The 22,697-nt window shown below is 58.8% G+C and overlaps 10 protein-coding genes across 10 annotated transcripts; 3 read left to right on the top strand and 7 right to left on the bottom strand.

Moving 5' to 3' along the window:
• Positions 1-682: 682 nt before the first annotated feature.
• DCS_00347 (uncharacterized protein) lies at positions 683-1,768 on the top strand (the record flags this gene model as incomplete). Its single annotated transcript, XM_040797686.1, has 1 exon — positions 683-1,768. One exon carries the CDS (start codon positions 683-685, stop codon positions 1,766-1,768), a length of 1,086 nt encoding a protein of 361 aa, XP_040658569.1.
• Positions 1,769-2,015: 247 nt separating this feature from the next.
• Positions 2,016-2,764, bottom strand: DCS_00346 (uncharacterized protein; the record flags this gene model as incomplete). Its single annotated transcript, XM_040797685.1, has 2 exons — positions 2,016-2,607; positions 2,694-2,764. 2 exons carry the CDS (start codon positions 2,762-2,764, stop codon positions 2,016-2,018), a joined length of 663 nt encoding a protein of 220 aa, XP_040658568.1.
• Positions 2,765-4,136: 1,372 nt separating this feature from the next.
• On the top strand, positions 4,137-5,580 carry DCS_00345 (uncharacterized protein; the record flags this gene model as incomplete). The annotated part of the gene is made up of 2 exons (XM_040797684.1): positions 4,137-4,626; positions 4,697-5,580. The coding sequence occupies 2 exons, from the start codon at positions 4,137-4,139 to the stop codon at positions 5,578-5,580; spliced, it is 1,374 nt and encodes a 457-aa protein (XP_040658567.1).
• A 339-nt stretch (positions 5,581-5,919) lies between these two features.
• On the bottom strand, positions 5,920-7,904 carry DCS_00344 (mitochondrial carrier protein; the record flags this gene model as incomplete). Its single annotated transcript, XM_040797683.1, has 5 exons — positions 5,920-6,605; positions 6,693-6,990; positions 7,042-7,626; positions 7,752-7,814; positions 7,899-7,904. The coding sequence occupies 5 exons, from the start codon at positions 7,902-7,904 to the stop codon at positions 5,920-5,922; spliced, it is 1,638 nt and encodes a 545-aa protein (XP_040658566.1).
• Positions 7,905-9,362: 1,458 nt separating this feature from the next.
• On the bottom strand, positions 9,363-11,255 carry DCS_00343 (N-acetylglucosaminidase; the record flags this gene model as incomplete). Its single annotated transcript, XM_040797682.1, has 1 exon — positions 9,363-11,255. The coding sequence occupies one exon, from the start codon at positions 11,253-11,255 to the stop codon at positions 9,363-9,365; it is 1,893 nt and encodes a 630-aa protein (XP_040658565.1).
• Positions 11,256-15,031: 3,776 nt separating this feature from the next.
• On the bottom strand, positions 15,032-15,928 carry DCS_00342 (uncharacterized protein; the record flags this gene model as incomplete). Its single annotated transcript, XM_040797681.1, has 3 exons — positions 15,032-15,314; positions 15,420-15,698; positions 15,852-15,928. The coding sequence occupies 3 exons, from the start codon at positions 15,926-15,928 to the stop codon at positions 15,032-15,034; spliced, it is 639 nt and encodes a 212-aa protein (XP_040658564.1).
• Positions 15,929-16,319: 391 nt separating this feature from the next.
• DCS_00341 (eukaryotic translation initiation factor 2 alpha subunit) lies at positions 16,320-17,441 on the bottom strand (the record flags this gene model as incomplete). The annotated part of the gene is made up of 4 exons (XM_040797680.1): positions 16,320-16,824; positions 16,878-17,085; positions 17,147-17,309; positions 17,364-17,441. The coding sequence occupies 4 exons, from the start codon at positions 17,439-17,441 to the stop codon at positions 16,320-16,322; spliced, it is 954 nt and encodes a 317-aa protein (XP_040658563.1).
• A 1,021-nt stretch (positions 17,442-18,462) lies between these two features.
• On the top strand, positions 18,463-19,194 carry DCS_00340 (uncharacterized protein; the record flags this gene model as incomplete). Its single annotated transcript, XM_040797679.1, has 1 exon — positions 18,463-19,194. The coding sequence occupies one exon, from the start codon at positions 18,463-18,465 to the stop codon at positions 19,192-19,194; it is 732 nt and encodes a 243-aa protein (XP_040658562.1).
• A 188-nt stretch (positions 19,195-19,382) lies between these two features.
• On the bottom strand, positions 19,383-19,967 carry DCS_00339 (uncharacterized protein; the record flags this gene model as incomplete). Its single annotated transcript, XM_040797678.1, has 2 exons — positions 19,383-19,673; positions 19,773-19,967. The coding sequence occupies 2 exons, from the start codon at positions 19,965-19,967 to the stop codon at positions 19,383-19,385; spliced, it is 486 nt and encodes a 161-aa protein (XP_040658561.1).
• A 988-nt stretch (positions 19,968-20,955) lies between these two features.
• On the bottom strand, positions 20,956-22,606 carry DCS_00338 (aldo/keto reductase; the record flags this gene model as incomplete). The annotated part of the gene is made up of 8 exons (XM_040797677.1): positions 20,956-20,985; positions 21,061-21,607; positions 21,670-21,757; positions 21,830-22,012; positions 22,114-22,209; positions 22,280-22,283; positions 22,341-22,407; positions 22,476-22,606. The coding sequence occupies 8 exons, from the start codon at positions 22,604-22,606 to the stop codon at positions 20,956-20,958; spliced, it is 1,146 nt and encodes a 381-aa protein (XP_040658560.1).
• Between the last annotated feature and the right edge of the window lie 91 nt (positions 22,607-22,697).

Here is a 22,697-nt window from a genome sequence, read left to right as displayed (position 1 = left end):
CGCGGCTCCTTGGCAATCTTTCCCGAAGCTCTCTGTCCGCTCGTACACGTCGAGCGGCGATGCGTCCACGAGGCGGAGGAGGAGGAGGAGAGAGGGCGAGTTTAGTTTCTGGCGAAAAGAATGGGATCGTCACACGTCGATCGTGGTGTCTTGGGGGATGAGAAATGGAGCAAGTTGAAAGTTCCAGCTTAGCCGCATCCGAGGCGCATGCAGGGCATGGCGGCGTGAAACGTCATATCCGGTCAGTGGGGGTCACGTCGGCGGTGATCCACTGATCACACGAGCATCACTGGAAATTCAGTGGCCGCGAGCGCTGGAAACTGGAGGAGCCCCGCCGCTGTTTGACGTGTGCTGCGCCTAAAGGCCTTGTGCTGCGCCTAAAGGCCGTGTCCACGCCCCTAGCAATAGGGCGCCAAGCCGTCAAAGATTGGCCCGGCTGGTGGGTGCACACGCAAGCCGAGGATTGCCGACACCGTAAGCCGAACTTTTGTCACCCTGTGCTGGTTTCGGAGGTACGTCTCTCGCCCTGACCGTCTTAAGCCGAACCAAGTCTACAGTACTTACCACGCGTGCGAGCAGCAGCAGCAGCAGCAGCAGCAGCAGCCAGCCAGCCAGCCAGCCAGAGGAACAAACACTCGGCGTTTTGAGCCGCCCAGGCTGCGACGTCCCGATCCCCCCCATCATGACCGGCCGGGACGAGGCCTCCCGGCTCGGCAGCGGTGACGCGGGCGGTGGCAGCATTCTGTTCGAGACGGCAGACAAGTCCGTCGTCCTCCTCGACATCCCCCGGACCCTCGAGGAGAGCCAGGGGAGGCCGGGCCAAGTACCGGAGCGACGGATCTACTCGGCGCCTCCACCTTTGGAGCCGTTCCCGACGCCGGAGCCGAGGCGGCAGCGACGTGGCGGCCGCTCCGGAGCCGCAGGCGCCGCTCACGCAGCGTCGCATCAGACCCCGGCCGCCCGCATCGCCGATTTGATGACGGCCGCCGTCGTGCGGGACGCGCTGCAACGGCTCGCCGATCAGTACGTCGGCCCGTTCCATCTCGCCCGACGACCGGCACCCCTGGACCCTCTCGGCGAGGACAGCCAAGACGACCTGGCCCCCCTCATCGTCCCTCCTGGAGCCCACCCTCTCCACGGGTCGATCGAGGAACTGCGACCGTGCTTGCTCGCGGACGCGCCGACGTTTGACCTCGTCGTCCTCGACCCTCCGTGGCCCAACCGGTCCGCTCGCCGTCGCGCCGACGGGTACCGGACCGCCGCCACCCTGCCGGCCATGCGCCGCCTGCTGACGAGCATCCCCTTGGCCGGCCGGCTCGGCCCCGACGGGCTGGTCGCCGTCTGGATCACCAACAAGCCCGGCATCCCCGACCTCCTCACCGGCCCGTCGGGCGTCTTTGCCTCGTGGGGCCTCGACCTCGCCGCCGAGTGGATCTGGGTCAAGGTCACGGCCTCGGGCGAGCCGCTCTACGACGTCGACTCCCAGTGGCGGAAGCCGTGGGAGAAGCTCCTCGTGGCGAAGCGGCGTGGCGTGCGCGCGCCCGCTCCGCTGCGGTCCATGGTCATCGTCGCCGCCCCGGATGTGCACTCCCGAAAGCCCAACCTGCGAGGCCTGTTTCGGCACGTGCTGGGCAAGGACGGCGTCGGCCTGGAGGTCTTTGCCCGCAACTTGACGGCTGGCTGGTGGAGCTGGGGCGATGACGTTTTCCGCTTCCAGCACGAATCTCACTGGCAGCCCCCCGAGGAAGTAGACGACTCTCAACGTTGACGTCGGGCGACCGATGCGTATTGGTCATGCCCTGTTGCACACCTGCCGGCCCTGGCCAGTGTGGCTTCATCGCTGGTCTCCGTTGCTCGCTCGCCCTCGTGCGTGCGTGCGCATGATGCTATGATACAATGGTTCAACTCCTCACCCTCGCCGACGTGTGCGTGCCTGCGTGCGCCGTATCTCCCTTGGTGGATGGCGCATCCCCGTCCCGTCCCGTCTGTCCGACCCTTCGCCGCGGCCAAAACTCTTACGGCGGCGGGGCCTCGTCCTTGGCGGCCCTCGTCGCGTCCTTCTTCGCGTCCGTATCCTCCGCCACGGCGGCAGCGACGGGCGTCTTGCTCTTCGCCACCACGTGCTCCCACTTGGGATCCAGCACCACGTCGTTGGACCACTTGACCTCGCCCGAGAGCATCTGCTGGGCCAAGCTCGCCAGCGCCTTCCTGTCCTTTGACGGCGGTTCGTCGCTCTTCATGGGCGTCTTGAAGCTGTGCATGTCCAGCTGCTCTTGGTTGCGCTTCTCCGTGAGCTCCTCGCGCATCTTCCACAGATCGTTGCTCCACGGCTGCAGGTCCGCCGGCAGCTCGGGCCACTGGAAGGGCTTGGCCAGCTCGACCGTCATGATCTTGAGCGACTGCGGCCGATACCACGAGCGCGAGTGCGAGTCGCGCTGCGTCAGCGGCTGCTGCTTCACGTATGACCGCACCTTCTTGACCTCGACGTTGTACAGGTTCCACAGGTAGTCGCGCAGATCGAACTTTGTGAACCGCAGGGGCACCTGGAAGCAGGCTTCGTTCGGCGGGAGGTGCTCCTTTCGCAGGAGAGTGATGACGTGATTCGGCCTTTTTCGGGGGAAACGGATTAGCCGGCATCTCGCGCGGCGGCCGGGCTGCCATTGATTCGCTCGGCATGGGGGCACCGGACTCACAGAAAGACCTGCTTCCTTCCGAGCCTGAAGGCGGGCAATTGGCGTGCAGCTGCCTTGGCTGCTTCCGCCATGATTGTGGTGGTGCGGTGCGGTACGATCAAGTACGGTACGTGACGTGCGCGGCCGGCCGGAAGACGGAGGAGGGAGGAGAGGGCGAGCTTGTGGTGATGAATATGATGAATGGCCTTGACGGACCGAGGCGAAGAATTTCTGGCCCCATTGATGGTGCTTGGATGGCTTTTGGCGGTGTTGCAACGCCAGTCGGACCCTTGCGTGTTTACGTAAGCCAATAGCTCACTTGACTGGGAACGACGACGACGCCCACAGTCAAAGGCCCATGAACTTGACAAGATCATATGCCAATTGTGCCTTTACGCCATGACGATAATAAAAACCCGCTTTGAAATTATCGGGATAAATCACGCATGGTACATGATGAGCTTGCAACTATAAAAATTAGGCAAATGGTGACCTTGGGATGCGAAGCTTACCTTGCCTCGCGGCACCTGCACAGACGACGACTTATGTACTTACTTACTAGGTACTTTTGCAGTAAGTATCTAGTACAGTACAAGTGCTAACTAGCATGTACTGTAATTACATGTATTGATGTGAACTTTCTCCGTACTTACTTACAATCAAGTGAATGTACTCCCTAAATTACTTATTGCTGCTGCTGGCTGGGAGCTTGCACTTGCAAGTTCCGTACAGAGGAATATGATTACAAATAATTATATGATCACGGTACTTGTATTACGGAGGAGGTGTACAAGTACAAGTACGCTTATCACTGTGAGTAAATACATAGCAATTGTCCAATATGGAGCTTGCACGACAATTGCAAGCAGCCGCTTGATAATGCTCCTATTTATGAGAGAGACTCTGCCACCAACTTAAAGGCAACAACTGTGTGCTGCGCCTTCCTCGGCTTCCAGGACACAAAACGTGCTCCAAGACTGATTCTCGGGGCCATTGCACCTTCCCACTTCGTACGCGTACCTACATACTTGCATAGTACTTTGTCTCCTCCCCATCTACCTACTGCCGAGCACCGTTTGGTGCATGTACCTGCCAGGTAGTGTAGACCTGGCACCCCGTGTTCACACTTGTGCAGGGAGTGGAGAGTCATTTTTACCTGGCGACGACGACTTCTTCACTCTTCAATCTGTCTTCCCTCCCCCCCTGATGACCTGAGCAAACGGAGCAGTTCGCGGGTCGGGTGGGGTCTCATCCAGTCTCTTCTGCGTGTTTGCCTCTTCTTCGAATTTTGCCTGCTTGTTCTTGCGTGTTCCGTAACGCTGCCGTTTGCCGTCAACGCCTCTTCTCTTCGTGAGCTCAGTGCCGTGTGCAGATTCCTGGCAGCGAACGAACCTGAACCTGAACCGAAAAGGCGCACCGCTCTGTCAACTCAACAATCCGCGACCGCCCTGCGTCCTCGGCATCATGGACGAACCACCGCTCGAATGCACAGCTTCGGCGGCCTTGCTGAGCCCACCGCCGGCCGCCGCAAGCGACCTGCTAGCTTCTCGCCCCCCGCAGGGTCACGGCGAGCTCGACTCCAAGGATCTCGTGCCAGCCCAGAGCATCGAGCAAGCAGACAAGCACCAATTCAAGTACGATTCGGACGACTCGCCTGAAGACTTGATCGTGGCCCACCCGCCGATAAACTCTGATGACGACAAGTCTATCAGGCAACGCCCTCTCAACCTCGCGGAGCAGCTCGAGAGCGAGAAGCGTCGATATCCCGGCGCGAGCACCTGGGCTGCCGCGGAGGAGCGTCTGTTTGAGATTTTGTTTCTGAGGCAGGACCTGCCCCTGCTGCCGCCGCACTGGGATGTCGACTTTCGCGGCGTGCCCATGGTGGAGAGCATCTTCCAGGCGCAGGAGAATTGCCGACCCATCATCTTTGCCCACTCGAGCAAGGAGTTTCAGGGTATGTTGCATTTCCAACGGAGAGCCGGCCGTGAGAGGGAGAAGCTGTGATGACTGAATGCATGAAACAGCAACCATGGCCCTGCTGAGGCTCATCGATCTCACGGCCAACGTCAGGACGACCTGCCAGTCGGGCCTGCGCCACAAGGCCCCGTCGCTGATCAAGAAGAGCATATCGAAGTTTATCAGCTGGGCCGCCGAGGACGGCGGCTACAGGCACCTGCGCTTCATTCCCAACATTGTCGTCGACACCATCGACGCGGACATGGGGGAGGGCGACATCACCAAGACTATGGAGCGGCGCATGCGCGCCCTCGCCCGTGTCCAGCGCGAGTTCCTGCGGCTCGACGGCGACGGCGAATTCTGGAAAGTCGACGAGCAGCGGGAGAGGCATCCTGGATACTCGCTACGTGAGCTGCTGATCGAAAAGTACATGGCACGCGATGATGAAGGGGAGCATGCCAGCCCGCCGTCGTGCTCACCGTCCGCCGAATGGGCAGCGGACGAGGGCCGGGTGTCTTCCAAGGCTCCAGAGGAGCCCGGGACCTCGCAGGTTGCCGGAGAGCCCCCCAAAGCAGACCTGGACGACGGCACTCGCGTCAAGACCGAGCCAGACCTCGGCGAGGAGGTGCCGCTGCTCATGAGTGACAAAGGTCACGTCCAGCCCGGGCCCCAAGACATGCAGAGCGAAGCAAGATACCGCCGCACGCCACCCGTCGTCTACGGGCTCTTCATCCTTCGCACTGCCGTCTTCCTTCTCACCGTCGACGCCGCCAAAGGCCCGACCGCCTACGTCAGTTATCACGTCGACGTGCACCTCATGGATCGCCACCAAAGCGTCTGGAACGCGCTGACGATTGCCCTCGCCGTCTGCCTCGCGCGAGACGAGATGATGACGCGCGTGGAAGACTTTGAGCCCGAGGACTTGGCCGACGAAAGCGATCCCGATGTCTGACGTGGGTCCTCTGAACCAACGTTGGCACTCGCTCGTGTAGAGTCGTGATTTCAATGCCACCAGCTCCGGCCGCCGAAGCGCCGTCGAGTGGAAATGCACCGTGGATTGACGTCCGACTCCCGTCATGCTGTCTAAACATCTCCCAGGACCAACAGGCATCAGCACCGCCGGTCCGTTCGTCCTGCCCCAACGCCGAATATGCTTGGCCCTGCCGCCGACATGAAAATCCATCTTGTCGCATGCGCGCGCGCTCTCTCTATTTGTCCATGACATATGCATCCCCGGACCGCTCTGGCCGTCGTCTACTTAATACAAGACATGCAAAGGAAAACAAGACAATTACAGATGATCCTTGTCGGGCGGCGAGAGCAGCTCCAGCTGGTGCAGCAGCCTTTGGTACAGGAAGAGCATGCAGCCGCTCTGGATAAAGGTCCAAACGCCACGGGGGCCGACACCGCGAAACCAGCCGGCGAGCCCTTCGGTGCGGTAGATGACCTTGAGCCCGGTGGTGACGGATGACGTCTCGAGGGCGATGGCGCCCGGTTTGGGGCGGTGCGTGCTCGGCGACGAGGTCGATATGTGGCGCTTCTGCGCGTTCACCTCCTTGCTGCGGTTCGCCTGCTCCGCCGGCGGATTGACCTGGGTCTGAAGCCGCGTCTTGACCACGTCGAGCGGGCACGTGATGATGCCGGCCAGGCCACCGGCGGCGGCGCCCGTCAGCAGCTCGAGCGGCACGCCTATCTCGCGGCTCTGCTTGTACGTTCTCGCCCAGGCGTGGAACTGCTCCCAGAACATGAACTGAAGGGCCGAGAAGGGCAGGTCTCGGTAGAGGGTGGCCTTGTAGCCGTAGAAGAGGGCCGAGGCGCCCTCGGTGCGGACGATGGTGCGGGCGGCGTCGACGGTGCCGCGGTAGTTGTAGCCGGAGCGGAAGTGCGGGTTGTTGTAGCGGCCCTGGAGCTGGAGACGAGTCTTGAGCACCTCGGACGGAACGTAGACGACGGAAGCGGCGAGGTCGCCGAGGAAGCCTGTGAGCCGTCAGATGGCGGCGCTTCGGAGGCAGAGCATGCGGGGGACGGGGGGGGACGGGAGACGGGGGACCAGGGGAATCGCACCGGCAGACAGATAGGCGAGATGATGTTGCAAGCCATGGTCGATGAGGAATCTCTTGCTCCACTCGTACGTGCCAAAGAAGAGGACGGTGCCGGGGAATGAGCCCGACAAGGCAGGTATCCAGCCTCCGTACAGGCCTCTCCTGATGCCTTCCTGCCTCCATATTGTGTAGTACGACTGCCCGAGAGAAGGGTACCTCGTGGGTATGTTCGGATCGCCTTGCTGCCGCGTCTTGACGGTATCCAAGGAGTGCATGAGCAAATCACCCGTCGAGCCTCCGATGCCGCCGGCGATCATCGACTGCAAGACGTCAGCTCAGAACGTTGGCCGGGATGGGCGAGCGCAACGAACGTGGAGGTAGGGCGGCCGGTCCTCGACCTGGATATCATCGGGCTTCATGATACGAGCCGGATCGTTGGATTCCGGCAGGACGTGCGGCCGCCTGGGAGCATGGCGAGGGGCCGCTGGATCCGGCGCGAGGGCGACGACGTCGTCGAGGGCGAGGCCAGCGCCCGGAGGGGATGTCGTCGACACCGCCGAGGACGGCGTACTCTCTGCTGATTCGGCGGAGGGGAAGGAGGAGGTCGAGGAGAGCTGGGAGGCCAAGGGCATCGCCTTGTTGTCGGGTCCCTGTTTGCGTCGTGGGCGATCCGCTCGACGACGAACGGGGCGGCGGTGACGAGTGAGAGGAGGAGCAAGGCCGCAATCAACGGGGTGAATGGGGGGGATGGGCTCTCTGCTTGCTGCACCCGCGGGCGTGCGGAAAATGAGTGGTGCGGAGTGGGTAGATGGCGGTGATGGAGGCCCCTGGAATGGCGGATGGAGGAAGTTGGCGAGAACTTTTTGTGATGCTCCGACATAATCCCCGAATCGCAACAGCGCGCGGAAGGGGTGGGCCCGGTTGCCGTTGGCCCGTGCGGGTCTCGCTGTTGGGCACTGTAGGTGCTGTAAGGACGCTGTACTTGCAGTACATGCACTTGTGCGGAGTGCCCAACAGGTATAAGTACTTAGTTGTACAAGCACTCCATACTGAACATGTGCTGTACAACAGAAATACGTACAACTACAGTAAATACGGTGCTGGATACTCCGTATACTTGGGCGTACTTAGAGTACTCACTGTACTGTAAGTAGTTGTAGGAATTAGTACCTATTGGCTACTTGTTCATTACCCCGTACTTTGTATCTGTAACATGTACTGTACTTACTGGCATCTATGATTACTTACGGAGTACTGGCACCTATGAATACTTACCTAGTACAGTATAACCTGTAAGAACTCCATAGGGAGTACTCCGTACTGCATGGCGAATAACAAGTAATGCAACGTGTGGGTAGGTGTGCTTCTGTTCTCTGCGGCGTACTCAAGAAATGTATTACTCCGTAGTTGTACTTTGTTCAACACTTGTGCATGAGCTGAGGTACTATTATTGCTAGCATAATGTATACAGCAAGTATCAATACTTACACTGCACCTGACGCAGGCCAAAGCGTCGAATATTATTAAATACCACATACTCCGTACTCGTCGTCGACTCTATAACCTACGGTATTGTCAACTGCATGTAATGGCAAAACTCCTCTCTGTTCTCCGTACGCATGTGCATGCGTACGTAGCTGTACTTGCACCAAACGGTGACTTGGTCAAGTCAAGGCACGATTCGGAATGACTACTCCTACTCACAGGTAGAGCAGCTGCCGACGTGCATCTACCGGCTTATTGCGGACCAACAAGTACATCTGCCTACGACTTGAAATTATCGTGTCCTAGCACTATTAGTGTCGTCGTCAGCCATCATTGGCAACGTCCGAATTGCCTCATCAGCTCCCAGCCGTGGCCGTGTCTTCTCCTTCCAAACTGGCGCAAAGTTCGAGGTCCTGTGGTCGGTTGAAGAGAACCTGTTCTCCGTCCTTCAAAGCCAATTCGGATGCACAGGGCAGCCGCCGTTCATCTCTCGGCATAGTCGCACCCGCCCAATGGATGGAGCTTGAAATCACTGCGTCGACGCATGAGGAGGTCCCGTGCTTGCATGAAGCGGTGGCAACGGAGAACGGCTCGGCACCTGGGGAAAAGTGTCCTCTCTTGGATGAGGACCTTCCATATCACGACGCGAAGCAGAGGCGCCGGCAACCCATCTCCACGTTCGATAGTCGCTGTGCACATCGCCGTGCTGCCATCCTGTCGACCATCCATTCCTTCGCCGCCTGCTCAAGCTGCCCTGCCGGTGGGACTCAAAGGTGAGCAACGGTCGATGGAGCGAACCGCCGACAAACATGATTGGCAGCGCGGATGGCTACCGTCACCGTTCGGATGCACCGACGCTACGCTTCGCTCGACCAGTCATCGGCCTCTCCCCGTCTCTCTTTTCTTTCCTGTGGCGGTGGCGGCTGTGATGGTTTTGACGGTCATGTAATCGTTCCGTCCCGTCCCGTCGTTGGCACGGCTCGCGCAACGAGTGGACGCCGGATCGGGAAAGGGCATCAAGATCTCTGGTTGAACTTTGCAGACAGATATGTAAGTATGTACAATGAAAAAAAAAAACCATGGCGATGCCCTGTGGCGGGACCAACATCAAGCGGGCCTGGTTGCATGTACATCATGTGCCCTACCCAAGCATGTCCGTGCCGTGTCGTCCGGCGTCGCGCACGCCGTCGCCTCGCTCGTCGACGGTCTACTTGCCGTGCAGCGCGCTCTGGTTGTAGTTCAAGTCGCACGCGTGCGGGTGCTGGAGGCAGTACTTGGGCAGCAGCGGCGTCGCGCCGACGCCGTTGGCCACCAGGTACTCCCGGAAATTCAGGATTCGCTGCGTAAACGTCGTCGTCCTCTTCAGGCCCGTCGCCGGATCCCGGTTGCCGGACCAGGTCAGCTCGGCGAGGGCGGCGGCCCGGGGCCACATCTTGCCGCTGATGACGGTGTCGTCCACCTGCTCGGACCAGAGGGGGGCGACGGCGCCGAGGACGCGCTCGGCCTCGGCCTCGGTCAGGTTGGCGGCAAAGTCGTAGTCGTAGATGCGCTGCCACGTCTTGTAGGGCGCGCACCACGAGCCGCCGGCGCCGCCGTAGTTGAACGAGGGCGTGTTCGGGTCGGGGTTCCGCTGCACGTTGTAGCGGGCGTCGTTGGTCACGTAGCCGCCGAAGCCGCAGTCGAGGTAGAGGAAGTCGGAGCTCGAGACGATGACGTCGAAGCCGGCGCGGACGAGCTTCTTGACGTTGTCGACGCCGTAGCTCCACGACTGCATGATGATGTTCCTCGACACGTTGCGGGCACCGGCGTCGGTCGAGAGGAAGACGTCCTCCCACATGATCAGCCGGCGGTCCTTCTTGCCCGTGACGGCGGCCGACGTGAATATGGGCATGGCGCGGTCGAGCCAGTGCTGGTTCAGGTCAAAGTAGGTGCGCGACGGGTCCTCGGCGAACCAGTGCCGGATGCGGCTGCTAAAGTTGAAGCAGTTGGTCTGGAGCTCGTCGCCGCCGACGTGGAAGAAGTCGTCGGCGAAGCGTCGGGAGAGCTCCGAGTAGACGTTCTTGACGGCCTCGTACGTCGCCGGGTTGAGCACGTCCAGCTGGCCGGGGTTCGGCTGCACGGCCGTGTGCAGCGGCCAGTCGTCGTTGGACCACCAGCTGTTCTGGCAGGTGACGATGTCCTTGTCGATCTGCTGCCAGCCCGAGGCCGAGTGGCCGGGCATGTCGATCTCGGGAACGACGCGGACGGCCCGCCGGCGCGCGTAGCGGATGATGTCCCGCACCTGCGCGGGCGAGTACGTCTCGCGGGCCGAGTAGGCGTCCCTGGTGAGCAGGTCTCGATAGTGGTCGATCTGGATGGGCCAGGACTGGCTGTCGGTGATGTGCCAGTGCAGGATGTTCATCTTGGAGAGGGCGAGCCCGTCGATCTGCTCCTTGATCTTCTCGACCGAGATGAAGTTTCGCGCCGTGTCGATCATGACGCCGCGGTAGGGGTACAGGGGCTCGTCCTTGACGGCGACGGGCTGCTCGACCATGAGCCCGCCGCGGCCGTCGGAGATGACCAGCTGCTGCAGGGTGGTGAAGGCGTGCAGGGCGCCCCACGGCGTGACGGCCGCGATCTTGATGGTCGACGACGACGCCGAGATGGTGAGGTTGTAGCTCTCGTCGACGCCATGCTGCAGGTCGCACGACCAATCGGACACGTCGACGGCGACGGCCGTGAGGACCGCACCTCGACGAGCGGCCGTCGTAGGCATCTTGCCCGCATCTCGTCTGCTCACGCCGCCGCCGGCGGCCGACTTTGGGAAGGGCTCGAACGTCGGGATGGGAAGCTCGATGGCCTGGGGCACCCACTGCAAGGACTTCATGGCCGAGTAGGCCCGCTTCCAGCCATCGGAGACGAGCTTGGACGCGGCACCCGAACGGCTTCCCGCGTTGGCGTGGTAGCTGAGCGAGCCGGAGAGACACTTGGGGCCCGTCGTGCCCCAGGAGATCTCCCGAGGCGCGGGCAGGGGATTGACCTTGACGGTGACGGCCGAGCTGTTGCCGGCAGCACTGGCGAGGCCGAGGATGGCGGCCGAGAGAGGAAGCTGGAAACGCATATTGCCCGGTCCCGTCTGGGGGGGAGGTGCCTGGGCTGCGTGCTGGACGAGAGGAGTGTTGTGAGGATGCCGGCAGCGTGACGTCTCACGTGCCAACCTGTTCACTCCGTATCTGGGCCTCCCGCCAGAGAAGGAGCGGGCGGGAGGCGGGAGACTATGTACTTGCCGAGACAAAGAAGGCGGTCGAGGACGCGAGGGACGGAGGGACGGACGCGCGCGGAGCGGCGGTACGCAGAGGTTACCTGCCTAACTACGAGGAGGCCCTCGGAGAAGCATGTACAGGCAAGTACCGTACGGAGAGCGGCGGCGGCATCCCTACTCTGCCGGCGATGCTACGTGTGACCTTCATTACGCGTGCGAGGTACGGAGTAATTAGTGCGTACGGCAAAGTGCGACTTGTCTTGTCTCGCCTGACTTTAATAATGCCAATGTGGCCTGGCCCTTTGAACCAGGCCTGGTGGTGGCCTGGTGGTGGCCTGCTGGTTGACAATACCACGTCGGGCACTCCCATGCGCCGCTCGCTGTCTCGATGCGAGGGAAATGTAACCCCAACGCTCATATAGTAGGTAAAAGTACGTGGAAGTAGGCATGTACGGTAGCAATATATCGTACTTGCATGCAAGCCCACGGCGAGGGATTGGCGAACAAGGTCGTACCAGCGAACGAGCGCGGGCCGTATGCAGGCTTCGGCAGCACGAGCTGCCTTCAATGCACGCATTCCCATTTGGATCCAGAGCGGAAGTGGTCTTCATTAACAGCGATGCATGTGCAGAGTACATTTACAGCTTCATCCGAGCAGGGGAGCCGTCCGATGTCTTTACTGGTCACGGCTCACGATGATGCACTTGAGGCGGTCATGTTGAGTTGTCCTGCGACGGATGCCACAGCGGGCTCGCGGCGCCACTGGATGCGACCAGGAACGATTATTGAGGTGCCGAGAAAGAGGTACACACAAGCAAGTACTGCAAGTACACCTGTTCCGTATCGTACTGTGTGTGTACTTTTATTTGATGGACGTACAGTACTGTAGCACAGCGGAGATGGCCATGAGTACTTGCACGGGCCATGCACGCAAGTATGGGCACAATACAGTGGCGGTCACCCCCTTTGCCCACGACCGAGTTCCATGTGCAAGTACTTACTCGAGTGCAAGCAGGTTCACTCCGTACAGAAACTGCACTCCGTGCGCAGTACAGACAGGAGCACATGTCCTGCTGGAGAGGCTGTAAAAAGGTCTACTGCAGAGGCGGGACGTTGGGTATCAACGATCGTACTTACTAGTACTTACTCCGTACGGAGTCAGTAGAGTGTACTCCGTAATCATTAGCCCACTTGCTTATAGGCAAGTACAGTACGTACACGGTTAGGTGCGGAGCACTGAGTAATTACCTGGGTACGGAGTACGGAGTACTCATAATCAATACGAGCCACCACGCAGTAATAATAGCAATAATTACGGAATACGGCGTAAGTACAGAGTACGGAGTATATGTACAGTATGGAGTACAGTAAGTACAGCGTTTATCCATGCACATGCACAGGTATTACAGAAATTACACTGTACGGAATACGGAGCACAGCACGGAGGATGGCGAATTGCATACGTAAGTACTTACCTACAGTACAAGCAAGTACTGTACTTGCATGGAATAGTTGTACAGTGGGGTGGCAAAAATGTCGATTCAATTGTACGAGTATTGCCACCAAAGCTGAATCGTCACTTTTGTCGACTGACTGTAGGCTGGGAATGACCCACCTCCCCCGCCCTTGCGACATAAACCGTCAACGTTACTCCGTACTTTATCCATTTTTCCTATAATACTATACTCGCAGCGCTGTGGTTCTGGCCAGCCATTCACTAAACCTTTGCCCGCTGGTTCATCACAACAGGTAGGCGCAGGACGACTTCTTTGGCAGGGCTCGCCTTCGCCACACCCTGCTCTCAAAACGACGTTTGCCGCCTGAACCAGTGGTGGGGGGGCCAGGGGGGGAGGCATCAGGGCGAGAGCGCCTGGAGCCCTAGTCGGGACGGGCCGCGGACAGCCAGTTGGCCACTGCAGATCTACCATCGCTGTGCGCTGCTGACACGCCACCTTCGGGGGGACTTGCTCGTCACAACCTTTGTCACTCTTGCCGTCTGCTTCTCTCAAGGGCCAAGAGGAGAAGAAATAAGATGACAATCTATTCGTTGCCGTCCTCGTGATGTGATGAGTCCAGGAGACGCGGCCTTCCACATGCCATGCCATTCTGCACGCGTAATGCCCAACCCGACGACTCAATTGCATCGCGATGCCTCCGAGCAAGTCGTCTGAGAGTCGGGGATGCCGCGATGGAATCGTGGTGGATGGCGTCCCTGTACAGTATGCCTGCTATATAGCTGTGTTTCGTATTCGCTTGTGCTGTGCTCGCTCGCAACGCCCTTGCGCAACGGATGTGCCGTCGCCTCTCCGTGAGGGCATGTGCCACTCGCATCTTCGACCTCCTGATGAACCATGAGCAGCAACAAGGAGCACGGAGTGCTGGGGTACTGATAGGTGCTAGGTTCTTATTCGATGGTGCACCGGGAACAGACATGCACCTACTGTAGGTAAACCGAGCATCTGTTGTGTTAGCACGTACCTGCACTGCAGGTGCACTGTAGGTGGTTGATGATAACTCTAGCACCCGTCATCCACTACCTTGTAGCACCTGCCGAGTGCATGCAAGTACGTGCCAGCACACGGCGTACCATGCCTGCGTAGCACTACAGTGTGCGGTGGAACCGGACTGGTCATTACGCGTCTTGATGAACACTGGTTGATTCAGCAGCCCACCCAAAATCCGGCCAGTCTGCGGGCCACAAGATGGAATTACGCTTCCTGTCCCGACGCTTTCCCTCCTCTTTGGACGTCGACCTCTCCCTCTTGCCCCTCGCCTGCCGTGGTCCATGTCGATGATGGATGTGTGCTTACATAGGCCTGCGTCCTGGTCGGGAGGCCTTGGCAGCAGTACTGGGCTCACCTTTTTCTCGACACACTGGCTTCTTGGCCGCCGACGACGCTGCTGTCAGACTACCCTTGGCAAGGAGAGATCACTCTTCCGGTCCATGGTACCCGAGCGATGTCCTTGAGGTCACGCGTCACCTCGGACCAATGAGTCCCGCATGGACCTCGATGGGACGATGCCCCAGTCGTCTCCGAGAGGTCGAAAAGCCATGTCCAATGCCCACCCGGTTCTCTCGAGATGACATAAAGCCTTCGTCAGCGACATGTATTGGCGATGGACAAAGTATGGCGTCGTGTTGCTGTCACCAACGCCGCCTGCCCGTCAAGCCTCGCATTCCCATCATGTACGCCAGAAACATCATATTGAATTGGCCATCCGTCGCCACCCAAAGGCTTCTGTGTGGAAGCCGCGGCATTGGATATTGGCAAAGGCCAAGGTCTGGTGATGAATGGGGGGAGAAGATGGACGAGAGAAACAATAGGGGCAGAGTGTGTGGCCTGCGGCACATCGTGCACGGGGCCAGCGGGTATGAGTGTATTCGGAGGAATCAACCTGATTCGCGTCCGTGTCCGGATGGTCCAGGTGGCATCAGAATCTGCCAGAGACGCCCGCGGCTGATTGTATCGTGCATTCCTCATGTCGCCGACGCTCGTCTGGTAGGTTGCCCGAAACGAACGCAAGACGGGCTGACTCGCTCTCGTCTCTCGATAATATCTAGCCGAAAATTCTCCGCTCAGGCGTTGGAGAGAGCCAGTGTTGGATGGGTAGACCGTGGTGAGGGGAGAGTTTGCTCATTCGACCAGCGGCCTCGTTCGATGCTCCCACCACCTCACGGGCCCAAACTTGCGGAACGGGTAGACAATGTGCGTGACCCTCCCCGTGAGCAACCTTTTCGACACCGGGCCGTACGTGTTGCTATCCAGGCTCGATCCCGGCGGTCCATCCCCCTCCACCCAGACGTGACCCTGCGGTATCCTCACCGTCGGCACGGGATACGGCTGCTTCGTCCTCACAACGTCGCCCTCCACGGCGACGACCCTCTTCACGGCCACCGTGTCCGGGTGCGTCGGGCTCCTGTACGCGTGACAACGCCGCCAATGGTGAGCAATCCGTCCCCGTCCGTCGCGTCCGCGCAAGCACGCCGAGGTCCAAGGAAGAGGGAACAGCAGACACACGCACCTCAGCGTCACCACCATGCCCCTCTCGAGCCCCTTCTGCGGCGCCCACTTGTAGTTGAGGATGACATCCCTCCGCAGCGTCGAGTCCCTTTCCTCGTTCATGAACGGATACATCGAAGCTCCGTCCACAATCGTCAGCTCCGCCACGTGCAGGTTGAACCACGCGACGACGGGGATCCAGGTCGCGAACCCGAGCAGCTGCAGCCCGACCGTCCTAGCAGCGCTCTTCTGCCGTCCCTGGCTTCGTAGTCGCGCCCATAGCGACCCGAGAGCCATGAGCCTACGTCGGGGCCGGTTTTCGCGACCGAGTGTTGGGAGGTGTGATGTGGTTGTGCTGTGCCGAGACGTGTTCTGCTTTCGCATGCACGCCTGACGGACGGGTGGGTTGAGTGAGGCCTGGCAAGCTGGAGCCTACCCTACCCTACCCACCTACCTTCTGAACCAGACCGCCTGGAGACCCGCAACCCCCACCTTGGCCGAGTTTCCGACGTCAACGAGCTGTGCTTCCATTACAGTCCTACGCTTAGAAGGACCACTACGACGTCCTTCAGAGTGTCTACCAAGAAGCGAACCCCGAATTTACGGCATAAATGACACCAATGGTCCCATACTGTAGAGTGCGTCAACACGAACAAGCTGCAAAGTTGGCAAAGTTGGCCATGGGAAAAAAAATGCCACCTTATTCCTCGACGCTGGTTCGCGTACACGTGCCACGGAAGTGATGGTGCCAGCATGATTCGGTCCTGCATCTTCATTCGGGCCACGCCCCTTCCAAGAACCTGTTTTCTAGAGAGGCCGAATATGGTGACCTCATCGATGAGGGGTTTGGATCCCGGGACCTCCCAGTCCCTCCCTCGGAAATGGAGTCGAGCGGACGGTTTCGACGACATTTGCCGCTGCCTTAGATGGTCTCGGGAATGTTGTCGTCGCTGTCGCTCATGCTCTCGTCGCCGCTCACCTCGGCATTCTCGCGCTCTCGCTTCTCCATGAGCGCCTGCAGCTCGGCGTCGTCGCTCTCCGTCACGGCCTTGGGCTCCATCTTGACAATCAGGTTTCCGCCCGCCCCCTCGATGCTCTTCCGGATGTCCGCGATGGCCTCCTGCAGCCGGGAGATGCCCAGGCTCTTGTCGAGACAGGTGCTGGTGAGCACGTACAGAGGCGGCGACACGAGCTTGACCTTGACCTCCGTGCCCGAGTTGTCGCTCTCGGCAATGGCGGCGTTGCCCGCCTCGGCGGTGCGCAGGGCGGCCTTGACGGCATCGATGCCCTCGTATCCGAAGCAGGTGACTTCAATGTCCGCTCGGATCTTGGTCTTCTGTGGAGTGAGGCGCTTGCTGATGTAGAGCTTCAGCTCGTCGGATACAGCCTGGCTGTGAAACGTAATGTCGTTCCAGACCTCGGGGTTTCTGCATCCTGTCAGCCGACGAGACCGTCGAACCAAGAAAAAAGGCGCACGCACGTGATGGAAAGCTTGAAGGCATCGATGGCGTGGCCGAATTTTCGGTTCAAAGGCCAAGCAATCGTCTCGTAGAGGGTTTCAATCGGCACCTGCGTCTTCTCGGCAACGTGTCGCATGATCAGGTGCACAGTCTTGCTCTTGTTGTATCGCTCCTCGCACTTGACCATGTCCTCGGGAGACACTCGTCGTTTTGAGAGATCAATGTATCCTGCCAGCCATGGCGCATTAGCGACCCAAGAATCTCGTCGCCGCCGCGAGGCAAGACGTACCCTTCTCCTTGTCGACACGAAGCACGACGACGACCTCGTTGCGCCCGACCCTAATGAGCTTCTGGATGGATCGAATACGTCTTCGGGAAAGTTCGGAGAGGAGAATCATGCCGTCGATGTTGTCGTACTCGAGAAGCTTGACGTAGGCACCCATCTCGGCGATCTGCCGAGGTTAGACGGACGCATCCCACCGTGTGCTGCCGTTGCCGTGACGAACCTGCTTCACGTTGACCATGACGAAGCTATCAATCTCCGGATACTTCTCCTCATAGAAGCGACAGTTTGTTAGAGACATGTTGGCGGTATTTTGGTGGCGGAATCGGAGGTGGAGGATCGTTCGGTTCGGAAAGGAGAGTGACGATGGAGCCCGGGGCAAGCGACTTCTCCGAACGCGATGGCCGGCCTTTGACTGCGATGGAACCCGGGTGCGTTGATGCCGTGGTGGCGGAGCTGGCGGCGCGAAAAACTCGTCACAAGGCCGTATGTCACGTCACGATCGAGAAAGGTCTGGGGTTGAGTTTGAGGGGAACACGCAGTCATTCTCATAATTTTGACATTTTGCACTGGAGCCTCGATGGTGGTGGGGTGTGGCGGGGTGTGGCTGGTTTGCGGGAGCGGTCGGCGACGGCAGAACTCGCGCCAGCTTGACCAGCGATCAATGTACTTACTCAAGTTCCGTACTGACTGTATGAACGAATAGTAGGTCCATTTATCCTGTCCGTCCGTCCATCTCCACGTGACTTGTAGCCTGCCTTGAGCAAGCAAGTACAGTAAACAATTGAAGCTTCCACTACACCTCGTCGCCTTCGACAGCAAATTGGCGATGGCTCCCGGTACGTCCCCTGCCTTTCTGAAGCTCCATGATATGAACATGTTTGCTGACGTGAATTTTTTCCTCAAGCGGTACAATACGAGCTTTCCCCGCCCCCAGGGGACGCGATATCTGCGCTGGCCTTTGCGCCGACAACGTCCACGAAGCTCCTCGTCTCGTCCTGGGACAGGAAGGTCTACAGTTACGATGTCTCCAACACGGACGGCGCGAACATGACGAACACATACGAGCATAGAGCTCCTGTCCTTGATGTGTGCTTCGGCGCCGACGACAACACAGCGTTCACTGCCGGCATGGATTGGGGCGTCAACAAGTACCATCTCTGCCCCCCTACCCCCCACTAGCCGGTTCGGCTTCTGACAGCCCCCCTCAGGATAAACCTCGAAACGGGAGAGATGATGCTGGTGACAAAGCATGAAGCGCCCGTTCGTTGCGTCGTCTATAGCAGCAAGCATTGTGAGACGCCCATCTTGCCCCCGTCGCCATGGGTTCTAATGCCAGGTCCTCAGCTATCCTCGTGTCGGCCTCTTGGGACTGCACATTGCACATTTGCAACATGAAGGACGATTCGAGCGAGCCGATAAAGATTGCACTGCCAGGAAAACCCCACTCGCTCGCCGCCAGTCCGACCAAGGTCGTTGTGGCGATGACGGGCCGAATCATAAACATTTACGATTTCAACACCATCTCGGACCTGTTCGCTTCCGGCAGCTGGGAGTTGAAGCCTTGGCAGCAGCGGGAGTCTTCTCTGCGATTCCTCACTCGTGCGGTGGCCTGCATGCCCAACGACGCCGGCTACGCTACTAGCAGTATCGAAGGCCGAGTTGCGGTGGAGTGGTTCGAAGACACCGACGAGTCTCAGGCGCGAAAATTTGCATTCAAATGCCATCGACAACCTGCGGCTGATGGGGACGGCGACATGGTCTACCCGGTCAACGCACTGGCCTTTCATCCCATACACGGAACCTTTGCCTCGGGCGGTGGCGATGGGACGGTGGCCTTGTGGGATGCCGTGGCGAAGCGAAGGCTGAAGCAGTACCAAAAATTCCCCAACAGCGTCGCGTCACTAGCCTTCTCCAACGATGGAAAGTATCTGGCCATTGGAGTTTGTCCAGGATTCGAAACCGGACAGGAAGACTACAATGGCGAGGGTCAGACATTCATTTTGATTCGGGAGCTTGGGGACAACGAGGCAAAAGGCAAGGCCGCCAAATAATGGCGCACTATGTTGAAGGGATTTCGATTTCCTTCGGGCGTTTGGGTTGCAAAGGGGACTGTTGTACTTGTGAAAATGGCATGTGGCCGCTCGAGGGCAAAAGCTGGCTTGTAGATACCCCGACTATGAACTAGACGTCGATGATAGTACAGGAATCTGCTTGGCGAAGCACATGCTGTGGTTCTATATCACCGACTATCATGCGTCGATCCATGGCTGGAGCTCGGCGTCGATGTCCTCGTTGATATTCCGTTCACTGCTATTGATTTGGCGCCGGCACGCATGGGCTGATTGATTGACTGGTGATGGCTGGGGCAGCTCACCGCCAACGACGGCAGCGGACGTAAAGGAGACGCATTTCGTCGTTGTCGTTTGGACATTGGCCGAGGAGATGAGAGGGTAGTCTCATGGCGTTCAAAGCCATCACGAGCCTGGAATGACATGCTATCGGGAGGCGACGGGCTTCGTTGACGAGGGAGCTTGTAGTCGGCGATGCGCACTCCTCGCCGAAACGTGTATTTTCCTACAATCTCGATGGTACGGGGGGCCTCCCGAGGGACTGTTTTGAACCTCGATACTTGCTCCGGTGGGAAGGTTGCAGCTCGCATGGGTTGATCCGTTCCCATACATTGATTCCGGCGAATGTCATTGCTGCGGGATCGGTGCGCTGGAAAGTCGACCACGCCATCGTCATCGCCATCATCCTCATCGTCATCTTCGTCATCGTCCCCGCACTCCGTGTCAATTATCTGAGTGTTGCTAACCCTGAGCATTGATTAGAGGTGTGCAGGATTCAGGAAACGGAGCGAAGTCTTACGCATCAACGTGCTCGAAGTCGTCGATGGGCGTAAGCGGAATTACCTCCTGGTCCTCGAGGCCGGCTTCTTCAATGCTTGGAGCGCAGCTCTCTCTCTCTCCGTGATAAGGGCTTAATCTGAGATGCGGAAGACTCCACGGCTTCAGCTTCGGAAGAGCCCGTGGTGTAGCTGCCCTCCTTTTTTGTGTGATGAACTTGGGAGGCAGGCTCATTCCGAAGGAAGCACGCGCCTGTTGACTTTGTTCAATTCAAGTGACGAGGGCTTCGAAAGCATATAGGCAAGGCTCAGATTTGTTCCACTGCCATTGGAGAAGATGAAAGAACACAGTATGTTCGGGGCTCTTGGGGGACCGATTCGGCGGCTGCTTCTGAATTGCAGGAGCATTGACGCACCTTCCACAATATCTCAGATCGACGAGTATTTGCCCGGTTGGATTGCCACTGCCGTGAAGTCGAAACACTGAGACCGGCCTTTGCCTTTCAGAGTTGATGCAGTAGCACTATACAAGCCTTACGGCCGCATCTCTCAACCCATCCCATCGGTGGCGATGTTTGACGTCTCGATCGCAATCCGTCACCAAATTGGTCTTGGCGGCAACGCATTCATGTATCCGATGATTCCAAAGAGCCATCAGGTGCAACATTACGGAGGACGTGTGGTTGACGAAAACCGGTTGGATCCAGCTGGCTTGATGATGAACTTGGCATGTTCTAGGCTGATTTTGAAGCATGAAGCTGGATGCTACGAGCTGCTAGCTACGACTCCGTTGCCGAAACGCACCCCCGAGTCCTTCTGAGCTGAAGGTGACGACGACTTCTGCGGGTCAGTGCCTAAATCTCCTGTTTGACGCAGCAAAAGACTCGCTTCCAGGATCCCGCGGTTGGGACTGCGGACGGGAGCGGTACCGAAGCCACCGCCAACGATACGTTCTGAGGTGGGTGCCCTACTCCCCTGACTCCTGCGGCGTAATAGGCTGGGTGTGTGGTCAGCGATGAGGCCGAGGTAACAAACGGAATTGTGGCAGGCAGGGTTGGTGTGAGCTACGAACCTTGGGTTCCTTGACATAGTCATAGGTTGCCGCCGAATTCAGCAACCAGATGTCTTGCGGAGACTCCGGAACATTGCCGCCGATCCAGAGGAAGTTGTGTGGGAATCCCAGATCAAAGGGAACCGCGTCCTCGATCTCCTTGATTTCCTCGTCACTGAGGCGAATCGTGAGCGCCTCGATGTTGCCCCGGAGATGATCGATTTTTCGACCGCCGACGATGGGGAAAACATAAGGCGTCTTGTGCATGACATAGGCGAGTGCGATACTAGTGATGGCCGTGTTCTTGCGTCTGGCGATGGCCTCGAGAGCGGCGCTGGCCTTGATGTCCGTCTCGGCGTAATCCGTCTGGCGGCCTTCCTTGGATTGCCGCTGCTGCTCCGTTTTGAATTTGCCTCCGCCGAGAGCACCCCAGGGGCAGATGCCCATGCCCTCCGACTTACACATGGGGATGATGTCACGCTCAAAGTCTCGAGAAGCGGCAGACCAACGCCCCTGATAGACGCAGAACTGACGAAGGCCATGGTTGCGAGCGTACTCGTTTGCTTTGCTGGAGCGGGCCAGTCAGTCACAAAACGGCAGGCAGAAGGGTGCCGGTTCATCTTGACGAACCTGACGACCCAGGCAGGGGTGTCGCTGATGCCCAAGTAGAGTACTTTTCCGCTGCAAACGAGCTGATTGAGTGACTGCATCATCTCGGCTGCAGAGGAGACGTTAGGAATGAGAAAACATCCGGCCCACCAGATGCGGCCGTTGGGCGGCAACAACGAACCGATGGAGGTGCTGTAGTCCCACCAGTGGACATAGAGCAAGTCGATGTAATCGGTCTGCAGCTTCTCGAGGCTCGCATTCACCGACGTGAACAAGCTCTTGGTGCCGTTTCCGGTATAGTTTGCCATGACGCTGGGTTGGTCAGGGCCGGCCGTGAAGTTGGTGGTGAACTTGGTAGCGATGACTAGGAGGCAGGCAACGGTTAGGCAACGTTCGGGTCATGGTCAGGCAATGGTCATGATATGAAGCTGCTGCCTTCTGCAAGAAGGCAAAGGGCCGACGTACCCATCTGATCACGGTTGCCACGCTTCTTCATCCACTGACCGAGCCATTTCTCCGACTCTCCGAATTGGTAGTTATTGGCCGTGTCGATGAAGTTGCCTATTCGGAACGTATCGTCTTGCTTAACGGCGGCACCTTGCGGCATTTCGGCGAGGGGTAGTAAACAAACCTCCCTGGAACACAGATCAGCACACCGCGGCTACTCATCTGGAGGAGCTGCCCTTGCTCACCTGCTCGTAGAAAAAGTCGAGGATTCCTTCGGCGGTAGCCTGATCACACTGTCCCAAATAGTCGATCCTAGCCGCGTCAATCAAGACGTGTCGTGCTGAAGGGAGGCGCATGCGCATCGAGTTCTGAAAGCTTACCAGGCGTCCCCAAAGTTCATGGCCCCGAGGCAAACGGGGCTGACACGAACGGAAGCAGAGGGCGAGAGGAGGCGGTATCGAGCCAGGGGGGACTTGGCTGGGGGCGCTAGGGGGAGTGCTATACGGCTCATGATGGCGAGACCTTTGATGGTGATAATTCTGCTTGAGGAGGAGGGGATATTCTCGGGTCATACAGCGGTGTGAGTTGTGCTGCGTAGTATA

This window comes from Drechmeria coniospora, chromosome 01 (assembly GCF_001625195.1).
Source record: "Drechmeria coniospora strain ARSEF 6962 chromosome 01, whole genome shotgun sequence".
In the NCBI taxonomy this organism is placed as follows: domain Eukaryota; kingdom Fungi; phylum Ascomycota; class Sordariomycetes; order Hypocreales; family Ophiocordycipitaceae; genus Drechmeria; species Drechmeria coniospora.
The sequence above is the reverse complement of the archived record's forward strand: the minus strand, read 5'-3'. Positions and strand labels throughout refer to the sequence as shown.